This window comes from Canis lupus, chromosome 8, assembly GCF_048164855.1.
Source record: "Canis lupus baileyi chromosome 8, mCanLup2.hap1, whole genome shotgun sequence".
Taxonomy (NCBI): Eukaryota; Metazoa; Chordata; class Mammalia; order Carnivora; family Canidae; genus Canis; species Canis lupus.
Genome location: NC_132845.1, coordinates 53,335,262 through 53,361,559, shown reverse-complemented (window position 1 = coordinate 53,361,559; position 26,298 = coordinate 53,335,262). Strand labels below are relative to the sequence as shown.

The 26,298-nt window shown below is 40.8% G+C and overlaps 1 protein-coding gene across 10 annotated transcripts in view; it reads left to right on the top strand.

The window, feature by feature from the left end:
- The window catches only part of DNAH3 (dynein axonemal heavy chain 3), a 171,600-nt gene that overhangs the window by 17,847 nt on the left and 127,455 nt on the right, over positions 1 to 26,298 (top strand). For 8 of the 10 annotated variants that reach the window (XM_072836051.1, XM_072836053.1, XM_072836055.1 and 5 more), the window contains exons 8-16: positions 929 to 1,124; positions 4,813 to 4,938; positions 6,122 to 6,317; positions 8,025 to 8,204; positions 12,154 to 12,290; positions 15,338 to 15,443; positions 15,632 to 15,810; positions 21,804 to 21,988; positions 23,195 to 23,318. In XM_072836051.1, the coding sequence (XP_072692152.1) occupies positions 929 to 1,124; positions 4,813 to 4,938; positions 6,122 to 6,317; positions 8,025 to 8,204; positions 12,154 to 12,290; positions 15,338 to 15,443; positions 15,632 to 15,810; positions 21,804 to 21,988; positions 23,195 to 23,318 (1,429 nt within the window). Of the gene's footprint in view, positions 1 to 928; positions 1,125 to 4,812; positions 4,939 to 6,121; positions 6,318 to 8,024; positions 8,205 to 12,153; positions 12,291 to 15,337; positions 15,444 to 15,631; positions 15,811 to 21,803; positions 21,989 to 23,194; positions 23,319 to 26,298 lie in introns of those variants that run through there. The other 2 variants (XM_072836052.1, XM_072836054.1) reach the window with 2 other exon arrangements.

Here is a 26,298-nt window from a genome sequence, read left to right as displayed (position 1 = left end):
TCTACTCTAGGATAGAAAAATCATAAACATGTAAAGTCCTTCAAATTCCAGCCTCAACTGACTTCTGCAGTCTTATCACCTTGAACTCTACACTTACATCTAATATTTCTACCACAAAGTAATTCACAGCACCTTGAGCATGCTTTACAAAAGTTATAGAACTGTACTTCATTACATACTGTTCCTTCTGACCCCTATGCTCTTCCTTTTCTATCTTGTCTACAAATTCCTACTCATTCTTCACAATCCAGCTCAAATGTCACTTCCTCTGAAGCTTTTACCAATCTTTCTTTCCTGAGTATGTGAAATATTTTGTTTCTAAATTTCCATTTCTTTTTTTTCCCTAAGATTTATTTATTTATTTTAGAAGGAGCAAGAGGGAGGGGCAGAGGAAGAGGGAGAGAGAAACCCAAGTGGACTCCATGCTAAGTACAGAGCCCGATGTGGGGCTTGATCCCACAACCCCAGGATCAGACCTGAGCTGAAACGAAGAGTCAGATATTTAACTGACTGCACTACCCAGGCACCCCTAAATTTCCATTTCTAAGTATCTGGTGTCATCTGTTATGTTGAATTTTTTGTGTGACTGCTTAGGTGTGGGAAATCAATTAATGATCAATGAGGTATCAGCAAATAGTGATTTTATTGTCATGCATGATGCTAGATATCCTCATTTGGGCTCAACTCCAGGTTCTAAGCCTTAGACTGTGAAGTTACACTCCTCCTTCTCCTTGAAATTTCTTCAAAAAGAAAACAAACCAACAGAGTAGAGCTTCCCCAATTTAATTATATCCAGAGGATTATCAACATCATGGGTATTATCAGTGTAAATAGTCAGAGGCTCATTTAATTCTAAGTACTGCAGCTAAGAGCACAGTGTTCAAGGTCCCTAGTTACTAACAAAGTGTGTGCTCTGTTGGTTACTTAGTTGATTACATCCTCATGGACCCAACAGAGCGAGAAAGACTCTTCATCAAGAACATTCCCCACGTGTTTCCTCAAAGAGTGATCCGGGCCCCTGTGCCCTGGCACTGTGTCTACAGGAACGCCAAGAAGTGGAATGAGGAGCATCTGCACACTGTGAACCCCATGATGCTTAGCCTGAAAGAACTGTGGTTTGCCGAGTAAGAAGTTTCTTCCCTCCCTTTTCTTTGCCTTTCTTTATTGTTTGCACACAAAAGACAATATTTTAGGTTGGGCACAGTGTGAGTAGCCCTGCCCTTGAAGGGAAATGATGAAAATCCTAGACCCAAAGTGCATATGAACTGTGAGTGACAGCTCTCCGGGCAGTGAAATGACCCTTCTTTGTGCTCCCATGATACCTAGCACCTATCTTGAAGTCCTGGCTCATCCTGGAACAGAGCAGACTTGGAGCCAGCCTGCTTAGGCCCAGATCTGTTTTTTGTTGTTGTTGTTGTTTAAGGTTTTATTTATTTATTCATGAGAGACAGAGAGAGAGAGAGAGAGGCAGAGACACAGGCAGAGGGAGAAGCAGGATCCCTGCGGGGAGCCCCATTCAGGGCTCTATCCCAGGACCCTGAGATCACGACCTGAGCCAAAGGCAGATGTTCAATCACAGAGCCACCCAGGTTCCTGCAAGATGAGCTCTTGAACAGACTGCATTCAGGGAGGACCCGTCAGAGTTGACAAGCCTTGGACATCCAGATGGAGGGGGACCTAGGGTTCCTCAGGTAACTCCATGCCAGCACAGGGATGGCAAGTAGTGGTCTCAATTATGTTCATGAGTGACTAAATTGGCCACAGCAAGTGGAGGAATTTAGAGGATACAAGAGCCACTTTTTTTTCTTTCATTTTTCTAAATTGAGGTATAATCCACACACCATAAAATTCACCCTTCTTAACTGCACAGTGCCACAGTTCTTGATACATATTTGTACTAAGTATATATTTGTACAACTCTCACCACTCCGTCATTCAAGAATATTTTCATCATCCCAAAAAGAAATGTTATATCCATTAGCGGTCTCCTCCCACCCACCCCCTTCTGCCTTCTACTCAGCCCCTGGAAACCATGAGTCTGGTTTCTGTCTGGACAGATTTAACCTATTCCAAACATTTCATATAAATGGAATCATACACTATGACCTTTCCTGTCTGGTTGTTTTTTGCTTAGTATCATGTTTTCAAGGTTCATCTGACATTGAAAATGTATCAGTATTTTGTTCCTTTCTGCAGCTGAATATTACTCCACTGCATGGCTGCACCATGTTTAGTTTATTCATTCATCAGCTGCAGAGAAGAGAGTGTCATTTTGGGAGTTCCATAAAGGGAGGTGTAAATCCTGGTGGGAGAATAAGGCCACCCAAGTTCAATGAAAAGTCAAGCTGATGACATGATGAACTACCACCATCTGAGTTTTTATTAGAAAATCTAAAGCCAGGGATGCCTGGGTGGCTCAGTGGTTGAGCGTCTGCCTTTGGCTCAGGGTGTGATCCCGGGGTCCTGGGATCAAGCCCCAAATCAGGCTCCCCACAGGGAGACTGCTTCTCCCTCTGCCTGTGTCTCTGCCTCTCTCTCTGTGTCTCTCATGAATGAATAAATAAAATCTTAAAAAAAGAAAAATCCAAAGGCAAATATGCTTATTTAATTTTGATTGGTTGAACTTACCAGTAGCTCAGACATTTTATTTTGGGGAGACTTTGTAGCTTTGAATGTGTTTAGTCTTAAGGGAGCCCTGTTTCTTAGAGAACTTACTTGTTTATCACATTCTTAGTTGTACCTATATTTTCAGAGGGAATTGAGGGGGAAGTCAAGCTAGCCTGGAACTGACCAATGATATGAAATAAGCACATTCCCTTCTTTGGATTGAATTCAGTTTTGTAACTCATTGGGGGTGCCAGTCAGGACACTGAAAAAAAATGAGGCAGAAGTATATAGTGTAATAATTTATAGAATGGGCTCTCAAACTATACTACCTGGGTTCTGGTTCTTGCTTTGTCAATAATGAATAGTTAATCTCCCTAGGTCCCTGTTTTTTTATATGTAAAATGGGAATAATAATAATAATAATACTTACCTCATGGGATTTGTTGGATGAGTTGCTAGAACAGTTTTGGCATATAGTAGTTGTTCCATAAATGAAGGTACCACTATAACTATAAGCATGTTTATGGCCTCAAAAAATAAACTAGAAACTACCATTTCAGAGATGGTAAAATTTGCCAAATTCTCACTGCCAAGAAGATGTATATGTGCATTTAATTTGATCATGTAGTGAAGATGGCAAATTATTGAACCTATAGCTTCTGAAAAGATAGTATTCTTACCACTTGCTTTTAGGAGTTCCCTAAAGATTATATAGGCAACAAACGCAAAAGTGAACCAAAACCATTTAGAAGATTTTTGTCAGTTGAACAACAACAGCAACAATACCACGAAAGATTTGTTAAGGAAATGATACAGACAGCTTTTCTCTGTGACCTGCTTGATTTTAATTTAAAAAATTCTAAGAAGTCACCTAGTAATTAGTGAAGGGTGAGGGACTTGGGGGCCATAATGAGAATTGTGGTTTGAAGAGCCACTGCAGGAAGTCTGTTAGGACTGAAGATAAGTAACTTAATTGCCAGATGGCAACAGGGCCATACTCAGGTTGGATATCAAATGTGTGGTGAGGGAGGTCTTGGGTTCTATCCTTCCTTCCCTAACAGTGCTTTGTGACTGGCCAGACAAGATGGGGACTAATTTAACTACCTTCACCAAGAAGGAATAAAAATGGAGGCTGTGGGATTTAAGAAGGATGAGGAAAAGTGTCCTAGAGGTCATTCCAATGAAAATGAAAAGTAAGAAATGAGACAAGCTGAAAAAGTGAGCAAAGATCTAGTTGAGGAAGTGAAAGATAGTGATGATTTAAAAGACTGACTTATAAATGAATGGAATAGACATCAGGAAAAGATACGGTGGCTCTCTAAGCTAAAAGAGGCCTCAGGGGACATGATAAAGAGCAACACATCCATTGATCTGAGAGAAATGGAAGAAGATAAGAGCCTCATAGGAGACAGAGGAAGGAGATTCATGTGTTCATTCCACATATATTTTTCATGTGTCTGCTTTGTGTAAGGCACTGTGCCTACAGGATACTGTGTGTGTCTTGGTGAGCCTGCCAGCCATTGCAGGTAGGTCTATGGAGGGTTTTTTTGTTTGTTTGTTTAGACCAAAGCAGTCCTCCAAGTTGTCCTGAGTGGCTCACTCAAGGGCCACACTAAGGATTAGATGGAACCTACTTGATCATGAAGGTGTTGCTTCTCTTGACCTATCTTCTCTGTCTTCACGTTAAAGAACATTGATTTGTCCATTTGATATTCTAGGTCCCGGCCAGGCAAATACCAGGTTGGTGCCAAAACCCCACTCCCCAGATGGGTTACCCAGAGTAGAACACATAGGAAGGCTCAACAGATACCAGTTGAGTTGGTTCATCTATCTGCTCTTTGCAAGGTTCCTGTGGACTTTCTACTCCCTCCTCAGACTCCCAGATTTTTCAGATACAGTTTCACTCTCCTTGAAAAATAAGGATATATGCCCTTTGAACCCATCCTACAGAATTCATTTTTTTAAAAAAGATTTTATTTAATTATTTGACAGAGAGAGAGAGCACAAGCAGAGGGAGTGGCAGGCAGAAGGAGCCGGAGAAGCAGGCTCCCCACAGAACAGGGAGCCCTGACATAGGGCTTGATCCCAGGGCCTTTGAATCATGACCTGAGCTGAAGACATGCTTAACCAAGCCACCCAGGTGCCCTTAGAATTTATTTTTAAGTGTCTTTGCAGCCCAGGACATTTCTCCCTCTCTTTTGGCAGATTTCGAGACCTCAGGTTTGTTCGAACAGCAGAATTACTGGGAGGAAAGTTGCCTCTGCAGCCTCATGAATATTGGGATGTGATCCAGAAACACTGCATGGAAGCACGCCAAATCCTTCTCAACAAGTCAGTGTCTGGCCTCAGAATCGGACTGCATCACAGTATCATAAACTCTCTGGAGTGAGAGTGTTTCTGGAGTGAAAACTGGTTTCCAGCCTGGAGGTTGCAGTTTACTGACTTCCCACTGGCCTCTTTCTCTGTCCCCTTCTTTGCACTTTCTATCCCCAGACAGTCTTTGTGTCTCCCCATGTCCACTCTTCTTCAGCCCTCACTCCTAGTCTCCTTCTGCCTTTTTGAAACTCTCATTACCATTCCTTATTGGAGTTACCACTTCCCTTCCCTTCTGAAGTCTGTTAGACTGTGCTAGATACCTGACAGTGCATTTGAATGATTTATGTTCAGGTGGCCCAGATAAACAACTGCAATATTCCAGAGTTAGGGAGCTTTCAAAACTGAGATGATTCCTTTTTCTTTTGCAAATGTGTGCAGGACTGTGTCCAAAGTCAGAGAAATCCTCTTACGTGAAATTATGGTGGTAATACCCACCAATGAGTTTTTATTATCAGAGACAATGCATATGAACTGTTGGCACATAGTAGCTGCTCAATAAATCTCCTAGTTTTTATCTTTACAACTATGGCTATTCCTAGTACTTTTCTAGCATTCAGAAAAGAGATGTGATAGGATGAAAAAGCCAGTGGTTTCCACTGGGAATTAGGAATCAAGGGAAGTAGGAATAAAGAATAAGGAGGCATCCATTTCTGCTTCTGCTTTTCTTACTTCTAGGACCAACTTCTGAGCAGCTACAGTCACATTGGAGTTTCCCTTCTTACGTTTTCTTCTTTTTCTCTTCTCTCTCTCTTTCCCCCTATTAAGTCTGAATCAGAGGCCAGGCATTTGTCAAGGAGAGAAATTGGACAGAACATCCCAGTTCCTTATGCCCTTTTACCACAACCTCTGATTATAGTGAAGAAAGCAGAGACTCTTAGAGCAGGACATGCTACCAGTATCCCTTGTGTATTTGAGTATTGCTAATGGAAGAGTAGTACCTCAATTCATATCTTATTTCTTTCTTTCCAGGAAAGAGGTGTTTACAGGTCGGGTGGCCAGGGATATGAAAGTACCAATTTGGAAAGCTGCTTAGTGGGAACTGAGCCATCTTTCTGGTCAACAGAGAGAGGGGAATGTCTGATCGGACTTGTCCAAGCTCAGAAAAGCTTCTTACTTGGATGCCCTCCTGTCTTTACAGGTGGATCCCTACCTGTGCCCAGCTTTTTGTCTCAAAGAAGGAGCAGTGGGTCCATTTTGCTCCCAAGAGTGACTATGACTCTTCTCGTAACATTGAGGAATATTTTGCTTCCATTGCTGCTTTCATGTCACTCCAGCTGAGGGACTTGGTTATTAAGTCTCTTGAGGACCTCATGTCCTTTTTCATGATACACAAGGTATGTAGGGGACCAGCAGTAGGCCCTTTTGAGGGGAAAACAACTGAGACCATCAGAATTCCGTTACATTGGTTCTCAGCTGTAAGCCAGGATAAAAAGTAAAAAAATTCTTGACTATCACATATATCAGATCATTATATGCTCATTAAAATGATTTCTGTGAATCCCAGCAAGCTTTCCTGAGTTAATTAACTACTACTAAATTGGCCAAGTTCTCTGGAAGTGGGGAAGTTGATAAGAAGTTGCTAAGAAAATTTAAAGAAAGATTGAGTAAAATGGAATTCATACCCCTTATAGGAAGGAAACAGGTCACTTCTTTATCCTCTCTGTTAAAGAAAGGAGTTGAAAAGTTTTATTATCAGTCTTTGGCTTGATATTTAGGGAGTATTGTGTATATCATTGCATATATTCACTTTTTGTTCTTTGAAAGGGGCATCCCTGAAAACAAAAGGCTTTGTTGACCTAATAAATAACTTTCTGCATGAAACTACTACAGTGAAGTCAAAATAAAAGCTAAAAGCACTAAGTCCTATGTTATGTTTTCAAAACATAGTAGCATTCCCTAAACTTAGATAGCCTAAGGATCAAGGAAGATTAGTTTGGATTTTATGCCATGTGCACATTTTACCTTAAAAAAGAGTAATAAAAATATAAAATTACCTTGTTATAAAAGGTTAAATTCTAAGTATTTTTCCAAATGAAGTGAAGATGAACAATTGACCTTTTGCTCAAAAAAATATAGAAGCCAATGCTACTGAATTTAGACTCTGCTGTTAGCTTTCTAACAAGAACCAATCTATAGATGTCACTGTAGTCATCTACTTTGCTAAGCAGAAGAGACTCGGATGTAGGAACAAATCTCACTCTAAAATTCCATACAAAGGGAAAGAAGAGGAAATTTATGGATATTTGATACATGATAGCTATGCAACAAATGTTTATCAATCATCCTCAAACAGATCTGGAAATGTCTAACATAATTGACTTAAACAAGTACTTTACAGCTGTGCTATGACAATTTTGTTAGGCAGTGTAGTTTATGAGAAATAACTTATGTTACTAGCCTGATAGGAAATTGTACATGCCAATATTTCCGTTGTAGGAATGTTGACATTTTAAGTGTTTAAAGTAGACTATTAACTCATTAGCAGGCTCCATCTGAGGCATATAGATAACTATTGATGCTTTTGGATTCTGTCAACAAATTTTTATTGAGCACCAAGTATGTATTAAATGCTGCCTTGGATATTTTGGAGGGATCAGACACAGATCCTGCCCTCGAGGCTAGAGTAGAGAAGATAAAATATACATATAAATATCTGCAAGAGAGAAAGATAAAATATCATGAAGGAATGGAAATTCAGAAGTTCAGAAGTAGAAGAGATTGGTATCTTGCTGGAGAATAGGGAGGCTTCCAAGAGGAGGGAATTTTTAGCTGAATTTTGAAGGATAAAAAGGATTTGAAGATACTAATGCAAGAATTTCTAAGCAAAGTAAGCATAGTGAATAAAAGCTTTGGGGAAGGGGAAGTGGATGAGGTCAGGGTGGGCTAAGCCATACCTAGACCTTACTTGAACATAAACAGTATATGGGACTCCACATTTCCATTTCTGGTGTTCATGTCGTACTGTGAATGGATAAAATTCACTCCTTTGATTCTGGAAGGCCCCACCTTGTGACAGCCACCATATCTTATATCTCCTAAAGGATGGGAATGATTTTGAGGAGCCCTACCAAGAGATGGAGTTCTTCCTACCTCAGCTAATCACAATAAAACTTGAAGTCATTGAACCCATTATTGTCTTTAATCCATCTTTTGATGATTGCTGGGAATTAATACACAACTCTTTCTTGGAAATTATTAAGAACTCTAGAGAGATCCCCAAGGTATAGTATCAACTGAATCATTTGTTTATAGTTTTATTTACTTATTGAATAAAATATATTTAAAACGGCTGTTTTTACAAGGTATTTAGTTAGAGGAGTTTTACTTTGGGAGATAAACGCTGAATGTGCTCCCCCCTTGACTCCAGAAAGGAAACTTGGGCCATAAAGAAATGTCCATGCATTTGAGAATTGTGCTTTTATTTTTTTTTTAAAGATTCATTTATTTATTTGAGAGCGAGAAGAGAGCAAGCAGGGGGAGGGGCAGGGGAGAAGGAAAGAATCTCAAGCAGACTCACTGTTGAGTGTGGAGCCTGACATGGGGCTCAATCCCAGGACCCTGAGATCATGACCTGAGCCAAAATCAAGAGTTGGATGCTTAACTGACTGAGCCACCCAGATATCCCAAGAATTATGCTTTTAATAAGAGCATAATTAAGAATTACTTTGTGAGGGATGCCTGGGTGGCTCAGCAGTTGAGCGTCTTGCCTTTGGCTTGGGGCATGATCCCGGGGTCCTGGAATTGAGTCCCACAAGCAGGCTCTCTACATGGAGCCTGCTTCTCCTCCCTCTTTGTATATCTCTGCACTTCTCTCTGTGTCTCTCGTGAATAAATAAAAAAATCTTTACAAAAAAGGAAACCTTTGTGAGCAAGTAGATTTCCTCCCTACCCTGGCCGGCCATGATCCAACTTCAAAGGGGCAGATGTGTCCCAAGCCATATCCAACTTAGGTTGATTGCACAATGGAACAGTGCCATGAACTCACCAAGAATCTTCATAAAACGATATCTAATTTAGTTTGTTTAACCACTGAAGGCATCAAAGGGAAAATTAAAGCTTCCCTTCCTGGTCCAAACCCCTTCCAGTTTCCTTTCCTGGGTGGCATTGCTAATCATATTCCAGACACTTAGCAGACTTTTATTGCTGGCCAGGATCACCCACATGAGTGTGACTCTCTCGTGCTCTATCTTCTATTTCCCTCTGGATGGTCGATGTGTCAAGAAGACCAGTGCCCAGCGCCACGTAGGGAAGGGAACTGTGGGGTGTTTTTCTCTCTTTCTCCTCCTCCCTCCCTTCCCAGCCATTATGTGTAATGCTTAGATGCTCTTAAGTACTCTTCTCCTTGCAGTCTTATACTTTTATACTTATACTTATAGGATTCTAAAAGCTCAAGATTAGATTTGGGGGCTGTAGAGCAGCATATGAGGCCAAATGCTACAGTCAATCTCACCAGATAACTCTAAATTTGAGGTTTCAAATCCAACCAAGCCTGGTTAACAAGAAACTGGGTGTGCAGAGGGGAAAGAAACAGTGGGTAACTCTTCTACAATCAATATCCCTAGGAAGGAAATGAAAGAAGAGACCCTATAATTTGGAAGGATAAGTGTGGGGCTTGGGGACAGATAAAGTACATACCACTCAAGTTCTCTTTCACAGCAATATTTGTAAGCAGCTGGGCTGGGAGAGCCCAGGGCTCACTCATGTGGCTGTTCCAGCAAACATCAGCAGGGATGGTAGTAGATTTAGTGGATTGTAATGACAAGGAGATATAATCACAGGTCATAGTGTATACCAGGTTTGAAACCTAGACCCAAGTGAATGCCAATGGCACTTTATCAGGTTGTGAGAAAAAGCAGCCTAGGTTCAGTATTCTCCATCTAGAGATGCCCACAGCACTGGTTCATGCCTCAAACCCCATAGACTATTTTATCTCTGAATTGGATATTGAAACTTAAAAAAAAAAATAGCCCCTCGGGTTGAATATCTAATAAGAATATCTAAGAATGGGGCAGCCTGGGTGGCTCAGCGGTTTAGCGCCGCCTTCGGCCCGGAGCATGATCCTGGAGTCCCGGGATCAAGTCCTGCGTCGGGCTCTCTGCATGGAGCCTGCTTCTGCCTGTGTCTCTGCCTCTCTCTCTCTCTCTCTGTGTGTGTGTGTGTGTGTCTCATGAGTAAATAAATAAAATCTTAAAAAAAAAATCTAAGAAGAGTAACAGGTAGACAGTAGCCCCAACCCCTAGCGGACCTGCCTTTTTTATGGTTAAATTTTATTTTAATTTTACTTTATTTAAAGATTTTATTTATTTGAGCAAGGATGAGGGATAGAACATGAGTGGGGTTAGGGGCAAAGGGAGAGGGAGAAGCTGGCTCCCTGCTGAGTATGGAGCCCAACACAGACAGGCCTCAATCCCAGGACCCTGAGTTCATGACCAGAGCTCAAGTCAGATGCTTAACCATCCAGGTATCCCTTTATTTATTTATTTTTAAGATTTTTTTTTAAGATTTTATTTATTTATTCATGAGAGACACAGACAGAGAGAGAGGCAGAGACACAGTTAGAAGGGAGAAGCAGGATCTATGCAGGGAGCCCAATGTGGGTCTCCATCCCAGGTCTCCAGGACCACACCCTGGGCTGAAGGCAGCGCTAAACCACTGGGCCACCTGGGCTGCCCTAAGATTTTATTTTTAATTAATCTCTACACCCGATGTGGGGCTCGAACTCACAATCCTGAGATCAAGAATCCTATGCTCCACCGACTGAGCCAGCCAGGTACCCCCCAAATTTAAAAATAACAGTTTCAAGGTACAGAAGGGAAGCCTATTTATGAAAAGGTTACTAAAGGAAACCAAAGTAAATATTAGAAAATACTTGTCTTAGTAATTGAGACATGGATGCTACAATACTGATTGAAATGAAAAGAGGTGAATGAGAGGCATAAATACAATGAAGTGGGGTGAACTAAGGGTTTTCTAAAACTAAAAATGCAAAAGGAAAATTTAAATCAGCATTAGCAGCCATGTCAATGCATTACTTTCATGATCAGAAATACACACACACATACACACATACATTATTATGGAAGGGGTCTACTTGGGCCAGTCTCTCTCCTGATGGGAGAATTTTCTCACTCTAAGTGCCAGGGAAATCCTGAACTTGGAGAAGCGTGTAGGTGTGAGCACTAAGGGTGATGACAAGACCAAGAAGTCAGGAACTAGAGAACCAGGGAGATCAGCAGATGGTAACCATGATTACCTGGAAAAGGCACCATTGATCTCTGTTTAGTTTTACAGACTACTCTACAGGGCATGGGAGAACAAGCCACATTTAAAGGACAGTAAAAGGTTTTACTTTCTCTCTCAACTGAAGACTTCTTCTCAAGAAACAATCCCTTATGCTGCCCACATGTAATCTCTTGCATGGTCTGGATATACCAATTATGTATCCCTAAACCATTTCATCTGTATGCTTGACCAATGCCAGATCCTCCATTTCTTTGCTTTCAACCACTGTCTGCAGTGTGGCCACAGCAAAGAAATTATTCCTCCACTGGCTTAAAAACCTTTAGATTGTCCAAAGAGGGAGGACACAGACTATTTGCATTAGCTTTTCCCCCTTTCTAAATCAGTGCATTTTCATCCATGGTACATAACTACTGTAACTAAGTAGAGCACTCTGACAGTCTTTTCTGGGACCAATCACTTAACTTTCTCAGTAAGGAGGACAGTGGGTCCCTAGCAGGGACTTGGCCGTCTTCATGAGTCATACAAATGAGAACATTTCTCAGGGACACACTTATGCCATTAAGAAGTTAAAGAACCTGAGAGGCACCTGGGTGGCTCAGTCATTTAAGCATCTGCCTTCGGCTCAGGTCACATTCTACTTTAAGCAGGGAAACCTCACATCCTAACTGAGGTCCATGGGGACTCTCCATGGACCAGAGACTTGAAAGTTCAATGAAGGGAAAGATGATTAACCCAAAAAGAGGGAGAGGAGAGAGGTCAAGGGAACAGAAGGGTGATTCTGGTGCTATCCAAGAGGAAAAAGAGTGAAAATGTAAACTGGTGTCCCTGGAAATGTGTCTGTTGCAAAAGATTTTACATTTTGGTGCCATTTCCTTTCTTAATGTTGTGTGGCTGTCTTGTGACACCAAAACAATTTCTATTCTTTAGGTGGAATCTGTCCTGTTCCCAGAGTTGAAAGGCTATAATCTGATTCTTGGAACCGTTAACACTGAAGAAAAACTAGTTTCTGATTTTGTGGATCAAACCTTTGAGGTATTTCAGAAGAATCAAGTTGGACCCCGCAAGTAAGTAGGTTTAGTTGTAACTTAAGCCATTTTGTTATGGATTTGTTTGTCATCAATTTACAATCACTGTTCCCACATATCAGAAATGTATACATAGTGAGAATAGCCCAATACTTACATAGGTATTACTCTTTATCTCCACTTTACAGGTGAGGAAGCTTTCCCAACATTATACAGCAAATAAATAGGAGAACAAGAATTCAAACTTAGTTACAGGTCCACCTCCATTATCTGAAGGCTGTGAGGCTGGATAGGTTTTGGTATTTAGAAATTTCTGGATTTTAGAAAAGTAACAATATACTTTTATATAAAGTATAAAAGTATATATCATATATTATGATCCAGTTTCAACAAGACCTCAGGAAGCACCCCTTAATTAAATGTATTGATATTTCTACAGTGAAAAGTATGAATATTCAGCCAAGTAGCCTCATATTAATTTAGACCAGCTTTTGCTATCAAGTGAATTTTGAAGTGGCTTTCTGTTTTCAGAGCTTTTTGGAATTGAGAATTAAAGAAAGGGGATTGAGGACTAGTTATCTGAATGCTCCTTAATTATTATACTGTAGAATATCTCACAGTTGCTCATGTGAGCAGTCCCTAGTTTAGGGTAATCAGATAATACAGCTTCCAAACTGAGACACTTTGAGAGTGAAGAAGGCTTTATTTTTTTTAACTTTTTAAAAGATTTTATTTATTTATTCATAAGAGAGACAGAGACATAGGCAGAGGGAGAAGCAGGCTCCAGGCAGGGAGCCCAACGTGGGACTCGATCCCAGGACTCTGGGATCATGCCCTAAGCCAAAGGCAGACTGCTGAGCCACCCAAGCATCCCTGAAGAAGGCTTTATTAACAATTGCCATGGCACAACAAATAAATCTGGGTGATCCCAGGCAAACCAGAATACATGGGTTTCTTCAATGCAGCTCTGTCAATATATTAGGCCAGAAAACTCTGGATTGTGAGGAGCTGCTGTACATGGTAGGATGTTTAGCAGCATCCCTGACCTATACCCATTAGATGCCAATAGGATCCTCCCACAGCCATTACAACTAAAAGCATCCTGAGACATGGCCAAATGACCCCTGAGTGGTCAGATCACCCCCAGTTGAGAACTACTTCAAATCTAGTCTGAAAATCATAGACTCAGATTTGGAAGCTATGTCCTTATGAATTTGATGTGGGGGCATCTATTTGAAACCTCTGTTTCCTCTGTTTTTGGAGTCTGACACATAGTTTGTCTTTTTGGACTGACTGCTCCTCATACTATGTCTCAGTTTTAGAATCTCTGAAGTATTGGCCAATTCCTAGAAGTGTACCACTGGGCCCTACAAAACTAATTCTGCTTACTCCATAGTTAAGCATTATTTTATTTATTATTTTGTTTTATTTTATTATTTTACTTTATTTCTTATTATTTTAATTTTTTTAAGTAGGCTCCATCATGGGGCATGAACTAATGACCTCAAGATCAAGAGTCACTGCCCTACTAAGCCAGCCAGGTGCCCTCATGTCATCTTTATTTTCATTCAAACTTTTTAGAAAGACTTTATTTTTTAAAAAGTATTTTATTAATTTATTTGACAGAGAGAGCACAAGCAGGGGGAGTAGGAGAGGGAGAAGCAGGTTCCCCGCTAAGCAGGGAGCCTGATACAGGGCTTGACCCCAGGACCCTGGAATCATGACCTGAGCCAAAGACAGTCCCTTAACGAACTGAGCCACCCAGGTACTCCTAAAAAAGTAAAAAATAAATTACTTTATTTTTTTTAAGATTTATTTATTCATGAGAGACACACACAGAGAGAGAAACAGAGACATAGGCAGAGGGAGAAGCAGGCTCCATGCAGGGAGCCCGATGTGGGACTCAATCCCCAGGACTCCAGCATCACGCCCTGAGCCGAAGGCAGACGCTTAACCGCTGAGCCACCCAGGCGTCCCAAATTACTTTATTTTTAAGTAATCTCTATACCCAATGTAAGGCTCAAACTCACAATCCTGAGATGCAGAGTCTATGCTCCACAGACTAAGCCAGCCATATGCCCCTAATTCAAATTTTTTTTCAACTCATAGCATCCCAGATACATCCTCCATTTGGGAGAAATCTGTCCAGCCATTTTTGCATGATCTGATAAGACAGGAAAACTTAATTTTATCCAATAGATTTTAGATTCATTAGTTCCAAATTTTCATCTTAAAACTTAGTCGTAGAATTTTAGAGGTGGAAGAAGGGAGAGGAACTAATGTTTATTACATATTGACTGTATATCAAACACTGTATTCAATTCTTTATATGTACATTATTATAGGTAAGCCTTACAACAATCCTTTGAGGTGTTAATATTTCCACTTAAGGTTTATGTATACAATGGAATATTACTCAGCCATTAGAAATGACAAATACCCACCATTTGCTTCGATGTGGATGGAACTGGAGGATATTATGCTGAGTGAAATAAGTCAATCAGGGAAGGACAAACATTATATGGTCTCATTCATTTGGGGAATATAAAAAAATAGTGAAAGGGAATAAAGGGGAAAGAAGAAAAAATGAGTGGGAAATATCAGAAAGGGAGACAGAACATGAAAGACTCCTAACTCTGGGAAATGAACAAGGGGTGGTGGAAAGGGAGGTGGGCGGGGGCTGGGGGTGACTGGGTGACGGGCACTGAGGGGGGCACTTGATGGGATGAGCACTGGGTGTTATTCTATATGTTGGCAAATTGAACACCAATAAAAAATAAATTAAAAAATAAATAAATAAAAATAAAAATGCCCCAAATAAAAAAATATATATATTTCCACTTAAGACACTGATCTTTGGAAAAGAGAAATATCTTCTCTAAGTTCATGCAGGTAGGAAGTGGCAAAATTGGAATTTGAAGCCAAAGCTATGAATTCCCAGTTCAGTATACTTTTTGCCATATTATATTTCCCTTTCCTGCTTTGGGCTAATTTTTATGATCTTATATCTTCATTTGCTACTTTTCCTAATCTGATTTGGTGACCTGTATTTGCATGTCTGATTTTATACCCTTCGATTATGGAAGATACTTAAACGTATACAAAAAGTATGATGACTTATTGGATAACATGGCAGAACAAAACATCACTGCGTTCCTGAAAGAAAATCATGAAATTGAGGATTTTGTGACGGTAGGAAATATCACTTGTTATTTCATATCTTGGTGACTTGTGCTGCTGCCAATCCAATACGTAGTCAGTATATTTTGTTAGTATATATGCCGTGGTCAGCATTGGACTCGGCTGGCTGGGGGTGCAGCTGGGGCAAGTGCATGAAGGCTAAAGGCAAATCAAGCTGCTGACTGTGCTCCTTTCTACAGAGGATCAGTAGCATAAAAAAACGGAGAAATGAAATTGCATCAATGCACATTACCGTGCCTTTGGCCATGTTCTGCCTTGACACCATGACCTTAAATTATGACCTCTGTGAGCGAGCCCAAAATCTTAAAGACCGTCTGATTCAATTCCAAGTGGAAGTAAACCGGGACACCAATACCAGGTACTGTTCCTATGGACAGAGAGAGAGTAACAATATTTGGCATGAATGGGAGAATGGAAAAGTAGCCAGAACTTGTACCTTCCAGCAATGACCAGACAGAAATTCTAGCTTAGGTCGTTTCTGCTCCAGAGAGAGGGTAGTGAGGAATTCAGGTTCAGGCTAGATGGTGAACAGAAGAGAGAATACTATGTGGGGTTTGGAGCAGAAAGGAAGAAAACATCTGGCAGCTGTCCATCTCTGATCCCTCAGCCTTTGCTTTCTTGGAGCCATCTTTAGGGAGATGCCACGTCATGGACTTGGCTGTCTGAGGCCACAGGCCTTCTCCCCGGCCATCAAGCACAAATTCAGAGACACAAGGTGCTTACTGGCACCCTCTGGAATCACTCCTGTGTGGGCTTCTGGTGTATAGGTCAGAGGAGTCTGTCATTCGATCTTCAGCTCAATGTGGTACCTTCATTTCACCAATGACTATATATTAGTGAAGATGTTTTTGGTTCTAAGGGATAGAAGCCCAGATAGACTGGCTAAAGTGAAAAGGGGTGTCTGGGGCTCACGTGTTGAAAAGTTCAGAAATTGCTAGATTCAGGCCCTCCACGCTGCAATTAGGGATATAGCCTGTCTCCCTCTACTCAGCCTTCATTCTCTGACAGGCACTCTCCAGTCAAGGACCTAGCAGCTCCATGCTTATACCTCCCAGGTTTCCATCCAGAGGGGGAAGTGGTTTCTCCCTTTCCAGTTACCTCAAAGATCCTGGCCCATGTGACACCAGCCTGACTTGGGTATTTTATGTAGCCCTGAACCAAATGCCATGGTATAACTATATGAAAGTTGCAAAATGATTAATCCATGTTATTCTAGCTCTCCAGAGTGCTTTTAACTGTAGACTAAGACAAGTTAGTAAGCACGGCCACTACTAATATTGTTATATGTTGTATTATTATATGTTGTATTATCCCTCAACATACAACATATGTTGTATGTTGAGGGATTGTATTATATTATATATATATATATAATGAATAATACAACATATTAATATTATAACAATGTTGTATATATAAATATATAAAATTTTAGCATTTTCTAGTACCTTAAGTTTACAGAATACATTTCAGAACCTCATGAGCAAATTTGAGATAATAATAACCTACCATTTTTCCAGCACATGTCTGGAAACAGTCTGGGCACTGTATAAGCATTCTGAACACTATAGATCTAATCAAGTCTTTACAACAACCCCAGAAGATGGTTCACTATTCTCTCCATTATGCTAGTGAAAAAACTGAGACTCCTGAGAGGTTAGCAAGTGGCACATTACAGGGCTTAACCTAGTTTATTTTGACCCCAAAGTCCATACTTTCCACCACCACACTCCCCACATTCAGCTTTCTCACAGAGTGATGAAATGATAGGATTCCTGGTTTGAGTGCCAGAAGATTTGGTTTTGAATCTAAGACCTTCCATTTACTAGCTGTGTGTCCTCTGACTTCACCTCTTGTATCTTCAGTATCTGCCTATAGAATAAAAATTTGGGACCAGGACATAGAACTACTTCAATCTAGTAGGACACTTTCTTTGGGAAGTTTGAGCTTCAAAGAAAATTTATTTTGTAAGCAGTAGTTCTTTTGTTCATGTTAAGTGAAAGCAACATGGTGCCTTGGCTGGTCAGTGCATCCATCTTCATCAAAATAAGTTCCTTCAGGGGATCCCTGGGTGGCGCAGCGGTTTGGCGCCTGCCTTTGGCCCAGGGCGCGATCCTGGAGACCCGGGATCGAATCCCACGTCGGGCTCCCGGTGCATGGAGCCTGCTTCTCCCTCTGCCTGTGTCTCTGCCTCTTTCTCTCTCTCTCTCTCTCTCTCTCTCTCTCTGTCTCTCATGAATAAATAAAATCTTAAAAAAAAATAAGTTCCTTCATCAATATAATTTCCTTAGACCTTTTAGATATAAGTGAAAATAAAGGTCTCCTTATGAACCCAAGGATTTCTAAGGATGTGGAAACCCCAGGTTGGTGGCTGAGCTTCTTTCTTCCTGCCTTAAAAATGGTGACTCTGACTCATTTGGCTTTCTCAACCACCCCACAAGTAGGTAAGACTGATATAAGGTCCCTTACTGAATGGAGGAGAAAATGAGGCCCAGAAAGAAAAATTCACTTTCCTAAGCAGATGGGTTTGAATTTTGTCTTCTCATCCCAAACTCTGTCCTTGCCACTTCATTGTCCTGTCATTGCTGGGAGTGGGGTGCCTTACTGTTGCCAGTGACTACGTGTACCCTAGAATGTGGAGTACTCTGCACATAAAGGAAAGGAGGACACTTTGGAGTACATTGGTAAGAAAGTGGGCATGCCATTCATACCCACTACAGGTACATGGGTTTAAGGCTGCTAAAGCAAGGACCTGGAATATTGACCAAAAATTCAAGGACCTACATAGATTCACATAAAATTATCCTTATGGTCCAGCTGCTTGTTTCCTTCAATGTGAGAACTGTTATCCAAATAATGACAGCAGGTAGAAGCCACAGATTAATCAAGATTTATTAGTCTCCTTTATGCCATCTCCTACACGAGAGAATAGCCCTGTGCTTATGGGACCTCTGGCCTTTTACATTTTAAATAACATCATCTCTATATGTAGAAAGCAAGGCTTTTTGTCCTCAGCTTATCCCTGAATATTAAGGTGTTCTGTTGGTCAGATGCCTCCTATCAATGACCCATATTGAGGACCTTTTAGAGAATCTAACGGGTATTGGGTTTGCTACCACCCTTCTGGGCCTTGGCAAGAAGCTGATATCTAGTAGCCACATACTATTTATCCTCTGAATTCTCATACAAAAGGGAGGAAGGTTGGAGTTTCATCAGGTAAGAGTCTATTAGACTAAGAGGCTCCACCTATATTAGGCTAGACTAGATGCTGTAATGAATAGACTTAAGATGTCATGACTGAGGCACACCTGGGTGGCTCAGTCAGTTAAGCATCTACCTTCAGTTCAGGTCATAATCCCAGGATCCTGGGATCAAGCCCATATCAGGCTTCCTGCTCAGTGGGGAGCCTGCTTCTCCCTCTCTCTGCCCCCTACTCGTGCTCTCTCAAATAAATAAGTAAAGTCTTTTTTAAAATGTTATGACTGAACACTATAGAAGTTTTATTCTGCCCTTTCACGAAGATGGCACCAAAGGTGAAGAAAAACGCCCCTGCCCCTCCCAAAGCTGAAACCAAAGCAAAGGCTTTGAAAGCTAAGAAAGTGGTGCTGAAAGGCATGCACAGTCACAAAAAAAAAGAAGATCCGTAGGTCACCTACATTCCAATGACCCAAGACCCTGCCTCTCTGAAGACAGCCCAAATATCCTCAAAAGAGCGCCCTCAGGAGAAACAAGCTTGATCACTATGCCATCATCAAGTTCCCCCTGACTACTGAGTCAGCCATGAAGAAAATAGAAGACAACAACACACTTGTATTCATTGTGGATGTCAAAGCCAATAAGCACCAGATCAAACAGGCTGTGAAGAAGCTCTATGACATTGATGTGGCCAAGGTCAACACCTTGATCAGGCCTGATGGAGAGAAGAAAGCATATGTTCTACTGGCTCCTGACTGATGCTTTGGATGTTGCCAACAAAATTGAGATCATCTAAACTGAGTCCAGCCAGCTATAAATCTAAATTTTTTCACCATAAAAAAGGAAGTTTTATTTCTTTTTTTAAGATTTATTTATTTATTTATTTATTTATTTATTTATTTATTTATTTATGATAGACATAGAGAGAGAGAGAGAGGCAGAGACACAGGAGGAGGGAGAAGCAGGCTCCATGCCAGGAGCCCGACATGGGACTCGATCCCAGGATTAAAACTCTAGGATCGCACCCTGGGCCGAAGGCAGGCACTAAACTGCTAAACCACCCAGGGATCCCTGGAAGTTTTATTTCTTCTCAGGGTAGCTCCAGATTGGTGGGGGAGACCTACTATGTACATCCAGAAATTCAAGCATATGGTGACTTTACATCTTTAACATGTAGCTTTCAAGGTCATTCTCAATGTTGACATCCTAGACAGTTGGAAGGAGGAAAGAGCATAAAGGGATATGCAAATACAGTTTTATTTGCTGCTCCTGAAAGTGATACTCATCCCTGCTTCCCACTTCACACTAACTGCAACTCAATCACGTAACTATATTTGCTGTTGACTGAACTGTCCTTCTTTGTTCTGTACCCCTCCTAGCTACCCTGCTATCTTGGGTTCTGGTCCAGTTCAGCCAGTGTGTCCCTGAGACATCACAGAGCCCTTCACCAGCAGGAGCAGTCACTCAGCTGTTATAACAGACTAGATTTCATTTATCTAAGTACTCAGAAGGTGCCTGCTCTGTGCCAGCAAGGCACTGGCTTCTGGGAATAATTAAGGGGGATATCTTCTCTGCCCTCAGAGACTTGACACATTCAGTCTACAGCAAAGCCTTAGTGTCTAGTGACTATTTGAAACCAAGGCCTATAAGGAGATGATGAGGTTAAATGAGGTCACAAGAATGAAGCCCTAATCCAATAGAGCTATTGCCCTAATAAGAAGAGGAAGAGACACCAGAACTCTTTCCCCCTCTACCACATGAGGTCACAATGAGAAAGGCAGCTGTCTGCAAGCCAGCAAGAAAGCCCTTACCAGGAACCAAATTAGTTGGTACGTTGATCTTGGACTTCCCAGCCTCCAGAGCTGTGAAAAAATAATTTTCTGTTGTTTAGGTCATCCAGTCTGTGATATTTTGTTGTGGTAGCCTAAGCTGACTAGTAAGATACCCAACTAAAAATACAAAGGAAACGACATGTAATGTAGCTCAGAGTCCAAGAACTGGAAAATACTTCTAATCTACAGTATTGAACCTATGTTGTGCAGTAGTTAATTTTTCTCTGCAGAAATCTTCTAAATTACATAAAAAATCATTTCTAAAGTCTTGGCAGCATCTGCAAAGATGTTTTAATCCTATTTTCTTCAGTTTGATAAAATTAGCTTCATTATGGTGAGGTCTCCTTACATTAAGAAGAATTATTGAGTGTCAATTATACTTCAATTAAAAAAATAAAAACAAAAAAAATATTGAGGACTTCAATATTGAGAGGAGTGGTTTTTATCTGTAATTTATGAACGTCAACATGTAATGATCAGTGTAATGATCAGACTAATAACAAACACTGTGAGAGCAATTTGCTAACAGTTCTTGAAGGCCACTGTGTGCTAGGCATGGATGTATTGCAGATAATTTGTTCTTAATTATAATTAAAATACTGATGATAGTCATCATTGGCTTTTGTATAAATTTGAATTATCCTTATAGTAGTACCCTTTTTCATAGTCTTCTGTTTGGGAAGTGGGCAGTTAGATCCAGTGGTTGAATGTCAGTTTCTCTTTATCATCTAGGAACTACTCCTAGCACATGAGGATAAATTTGCTGACATACTGTGAAGAGTAGTGATTACCAATTAATTTAGTGCTCTGCTCAACATAAAATTCAAAGAGTCACTATTGGTGGTGGTAGTGATGGTGGTATTCATGTTGTTTTTGTCTAAATCTGGATTCTACCCATGGTACATTTATTAAGAGTACAAGCTTTGGAACTGATTGAACCAAGTTCACATCTTGTCTCTGATACCTCCACACCATGTTGCTTTGGATAAAGTTATTCAGCCTTACTTTCTTCCATTCTAAAATGTTGATAATCGTCCCTACCCCTTAGAATGTTGTGAAGATTAAATGAGCCAATATATATTCAGTGATTAGAATGGGGCATAGGACATAGTAAACCCATGAGATATTATTTCCTTTACTACTGTTTTTATTATTGAGTGTGGTGTGCATGTAAATATTACCCATCATGGATTTGCAGGTAGAGAAAAGTTGGAAACCATTATTCTAGTTGACAAATAAGAATCATGCCTGTTTAGCATAATAGATTTTATAAGAAAGTGATTTTAGGTGATAATGGTGATGGTGGCTGTTTCTTTCCCTGTAGCATTTGTAATCAGTACAATATCATCGCAGACAAAGTCAGTGAGATTCCTGCCAACACTGAGGAGCTGGTATTCCTCATTGAATTCTTAAAGAAATCCAGTAATGTCACCGTGTTCAAACTCAGGAGGCAACTTAGAGATGCAATTGAACGGTTAGAGTTCTTGATGGATTATGCAGACCTACCCCGTAAGTCCAACACCCTGTAGACTTATATGCAAATGTATATTTATATTTTTAGAAATAAGGAGTCAGGAAGGAGAGTTAGTAATCCTACCACTAAATGTCAATTTTGGGAGAGCTGCTTTTCAAGCATCCCCATATATTAAAGGCACTAATTTCCACACTCTTACACAAAGAAATTTGAATCAAACAAAAGGGATCTTATTGTTAAGCTAAAAGAAGAAATATCTAGGGACTTGATGAGTTCTTAGATGCCTTTCTTGATATCTGTGTCTGGTGTTTCTGAAAAAGTCACTTCCAAATGCAGAGTCCCTTTATAAATGGATAGATTTATTTCATCTATAATCTTAATGCAATTCCACCTTTGAGGAGAGGCCAGGGCACTTTCCTTCATGCCCCTGTATATCTTAAAAGGAAAGAAATGGCTAGGGCCCCTTCAAGGCTTATTGGGCCAAGGTAGAGTTTTGTAGGGACCAGGTTCTGAAGGAAAAACTGATACAGTGTCCACAAGCTAAGTTTTCAGATCCTTCTTCCATCTGTGAATTACCTGGTATTCATGGTGTTTGTGGGGAAGAGTGATGGAATGGAGAGATGGGGACTGGGAGTGGAAAGCAATGCCCTGCCAACCCACATATTCATGAGCTGTGCCCTTGACCATGTGAACACACACTGGACCTTTGCTTCCTAAGTTCCCAAGGGTACAGAGGGAACCCAGGATATTTCAGCTGACCAGAGTCTTAGGATGAGCAGGGGATCTGGCACTGATTTTATTACTGACATTTAACCAAAAGGGAGACTGGGACTCAGATGGTGACAGTTTAAAGAGGAGAATCAGAACATGAGCCCAGGTTTCTACTCTACCCAAACCTAGCCTGGGAACGCAGTGAAGCACAATGGTTAGAACATCGGCTTTGGAGTTTGTTAGACCTGGGACTGAAGTCGTCCCTGCCACCTTCTAGCAGTGTGATCTTGACTACTTGGCTAACCTTTGTTTTCCATCTGCAAAAACAAGGATGACAATACCATTGCCTTTCTAGCCTGGCATTTGGTAAGTGCTCCATAAATGTTGGTTATCATTCATCCATAATGGGCCCATCCATTCGTTGCCACCCCCTCACCCACTTCTGTTGACCTTTTGTTCTGCTGAATTAACTCCCTGCATGTTGACCTATGCTGAGGAGTGTCCTGGAGCTGACTGTATGTGTTTTGCAGAAGAGGATATCAAGTTGAACAGCACTCTGTTCCTCTGGCCAGACCAGATTGAAGATATCTTTGAAAACAGCCGAAACTTGCTCCTTAGCAAGAGGGATCAGGCTGAGATGGACCTCATTAAAAGGTACAGAAAGAGTGTGAGATTGTTTTAGAAATGATACCCACTGGATAACACGCTGTAGGTTCCTGGTTCTGCTCAGAGCCCCCCCACAGCAATGCGTGGGCGAAGGCTGGAAACAACTGGTAGAGAAAGAATTTTCTTTTGTTTCCCACTGAGGGATGTTCTCTTTAAGCCTGCTTCATTCACTCTAGTGACCCTGCCAGTGCCTTCCCTCCCTGCCTTGAACAATTGGAATTTGGCAGTGCAGAGAGAAAAAGACAAAAATAGTGGCATGGCATAATGGCCTCACAATAATAATAGCAAAATCATCCCCCTTACATTAGAGATCACAGATTTGTGAGATAGCAAGACAGGGATCATAGAGGCATGGTAGGAGGCTGAGAGATGGCCTGTTTGGCAGCTGGTTTTGTTCAGTACTAATGTGGCTATATAATTTATTCATTCATTATTTGTCAATTCAACTAGGATTTTTTTTTTTTTTTACAGATTTTTACTATGTGCTGTGCTGTATTCCAGACATGTTAAATGTGTTTGCACACTAAATAAAAATTTTGATCCAGGGGCAGAGAAAATACAGACCTACTGAAAAATCAAACAATGTCAAGCGAAGTGGGTCAAGAGCCACGTAGATGGCAAAGACATACATGCATTAATGGCCATCCCAGCTTGTAACACTAGGTTTATGAACAGTAGGGTCTTACCAGTTACTATCCCCTTCATACATGAATGGCCCCCAGCCTAACTTTGGATCTTACAATCCCTGTAAATACTCACAAGAAAGGAAACGAGTAGATAAAAGCAGGGATTTCTACACAGAATGGGAGTTTGGACTGAAGGAGAAAACTATTTATTCACTGCCTTCAAAATATGGCCTAGGTCTGCTATCCAGAAAAAAACAACAGCAACAACAAAAGTGGATGTGTGTACACACTTCCAGCAACCTTCTTCTCTCTCTACCCAGAAATTTTAGCCAAATGGTTGCTACTGATATTTTTTAATTAATAAAATAAATAAAATTTTAAAAAATAATAAAATAAAATAAAATAAATTTATTTCTTGGAACAGTCTTAAATTCACAACAAAATTGAGAAAGTACAGTGTCCCCATTTACCCCATGTCCCCTTATGTACAGCCTCCATCATGGAACTGATTTGTAGGTTAGATGAACAGGAGCAAGTTTCTTTATCTTCTTGAGCCTCAGTGTCCTCATCTGGAAAATTGGATAACTGAGCCCATCTCAGATCATATCTTTTTGTGAGAGTTCTCATTGTGCAAAAGGATGAAGTGAGATGACCTGAGATTGTGCCTGAGTGGTACCTAGCACATGGTAGGAATTCAAAAGCTGTCTGCTACCTTCATACCTTGAACGATGACTTCTTTGGGGAGAAAAAATGCTTCACTGATAAACCACAGCCTTGCGAGTATACTTTTGGAGCAGTGCTGTCCCACTACTTAGAATCAATAAGTGTTGTTAAAGTTCAGGGGAGTAAGGGGTGACTCTGGGAGAAATGGGAACTGTCATTTATGATGAGAGGAGAACACTGGCTATCTGCTCTTGGAGGGGCAACTCTCACCCTGATGACACCTACTGGTTCCTCCACTCTCCATAGCAGAATTTAGCAGAGGAGGGCTCCAGGAGAAATCCGAAGCCCTGGGCTCAGCCCTCTCTTTACGGAATGCTTAAACCTCACATCCATCATTTTTGCATTAATCTTGAGAACAGTATGTGAGGGGGGGCTGAGCAATGTTCATTTAATTTGTCTTCTGTGAAAGCAACTCCATTACCTCACCTGGGTAGCTCAGTCAGTTGAGCATCTGCCTTGGGCTCAGGTCATGATCTCAGTGTCCTTCGGATCGAGCCCCACATCATGAGGCTCCCTGCTCAGTGGGAAATCTGTTTCTCCCTCTCCTTGCTCTTGCTCTCTCTTAATCCAAATTTATTATCAAATATATAGAACTTAAAAAGAAAGAAAGAAACTTGACCTATTTTACCAGCCACATTAATTTTTTGCTTCGGCACTAATTATTCCCCATTTTCTAATCCCCACACCCAACCCTCAATTCCTTCTTACACCTTCTTCCTCCTCTGTCCACTTAGTGCCTAGTCAACTGACACCCATAGTCTAGCCTCTGTCTCCCTTGTCTGTTGGATCCAGACAGGGCTCCACCAGCAGAGAGGCTCAGGAGTTTGGAGAGTGATGACTTTTTCTCCTTTCCCTCACTGTTTAGCCCTGGAGCTCTGGCAGTAGCTTCATCCCTCCTGGATGACAAGTCTTGCTTCTCCATGGTTTCCGTTCCCACTGCTCCTTTGGCCCTAGAGGTCATAGTGGCTTCCCTCGGAAGCTACCCATATCTTATCTGTGTAGATAGTCCCTTCATTAAAGCCTCTCTCTTTGAACACTGGAATGAATTCCATTTCATGCCAGAATTCTGACCAATCCACCATTTTTAAATCCCTAAATTATCCTCCCTCAGACTCCAGGTAGTCCCTCAAATACATTTTGGGACTTACTCAACCTAGTTTCCTGAGTGCCTCCTATTTACTAATGACTGTATTATTGTATGAAATATATACATATGTATATATTGTGGACATGAAAGTACTTTGGAAACTATAATATGCTAAGCAATTATAGCATAACACTATATAATATAGTCTACCTTGTTAGAAAAAGGGAGAATTAAATGTGTGACCTTCTTTGTTGTAAAAAAGATCTTCCCTGATCATTCTAGCTAAAGTAGCCCTCTACTTCCACCCACTAGGCACTCTGCCCTGTTTTATTTTTTTCAGTTTTTATGTCTATCAGAAATACTTCATCTTATATTTATCTATGTATGAATTTATCCATCCATCTATCCATTCACCCACCCATTCATCAATCCATATGTTTCTTTTTTTATAATAAATTTATTTTTATTGGTGTTCAATTTGCCAACATACAGAATAACACCCAGTGCTCATCCTGTCAAGTGCCCCCCTCGT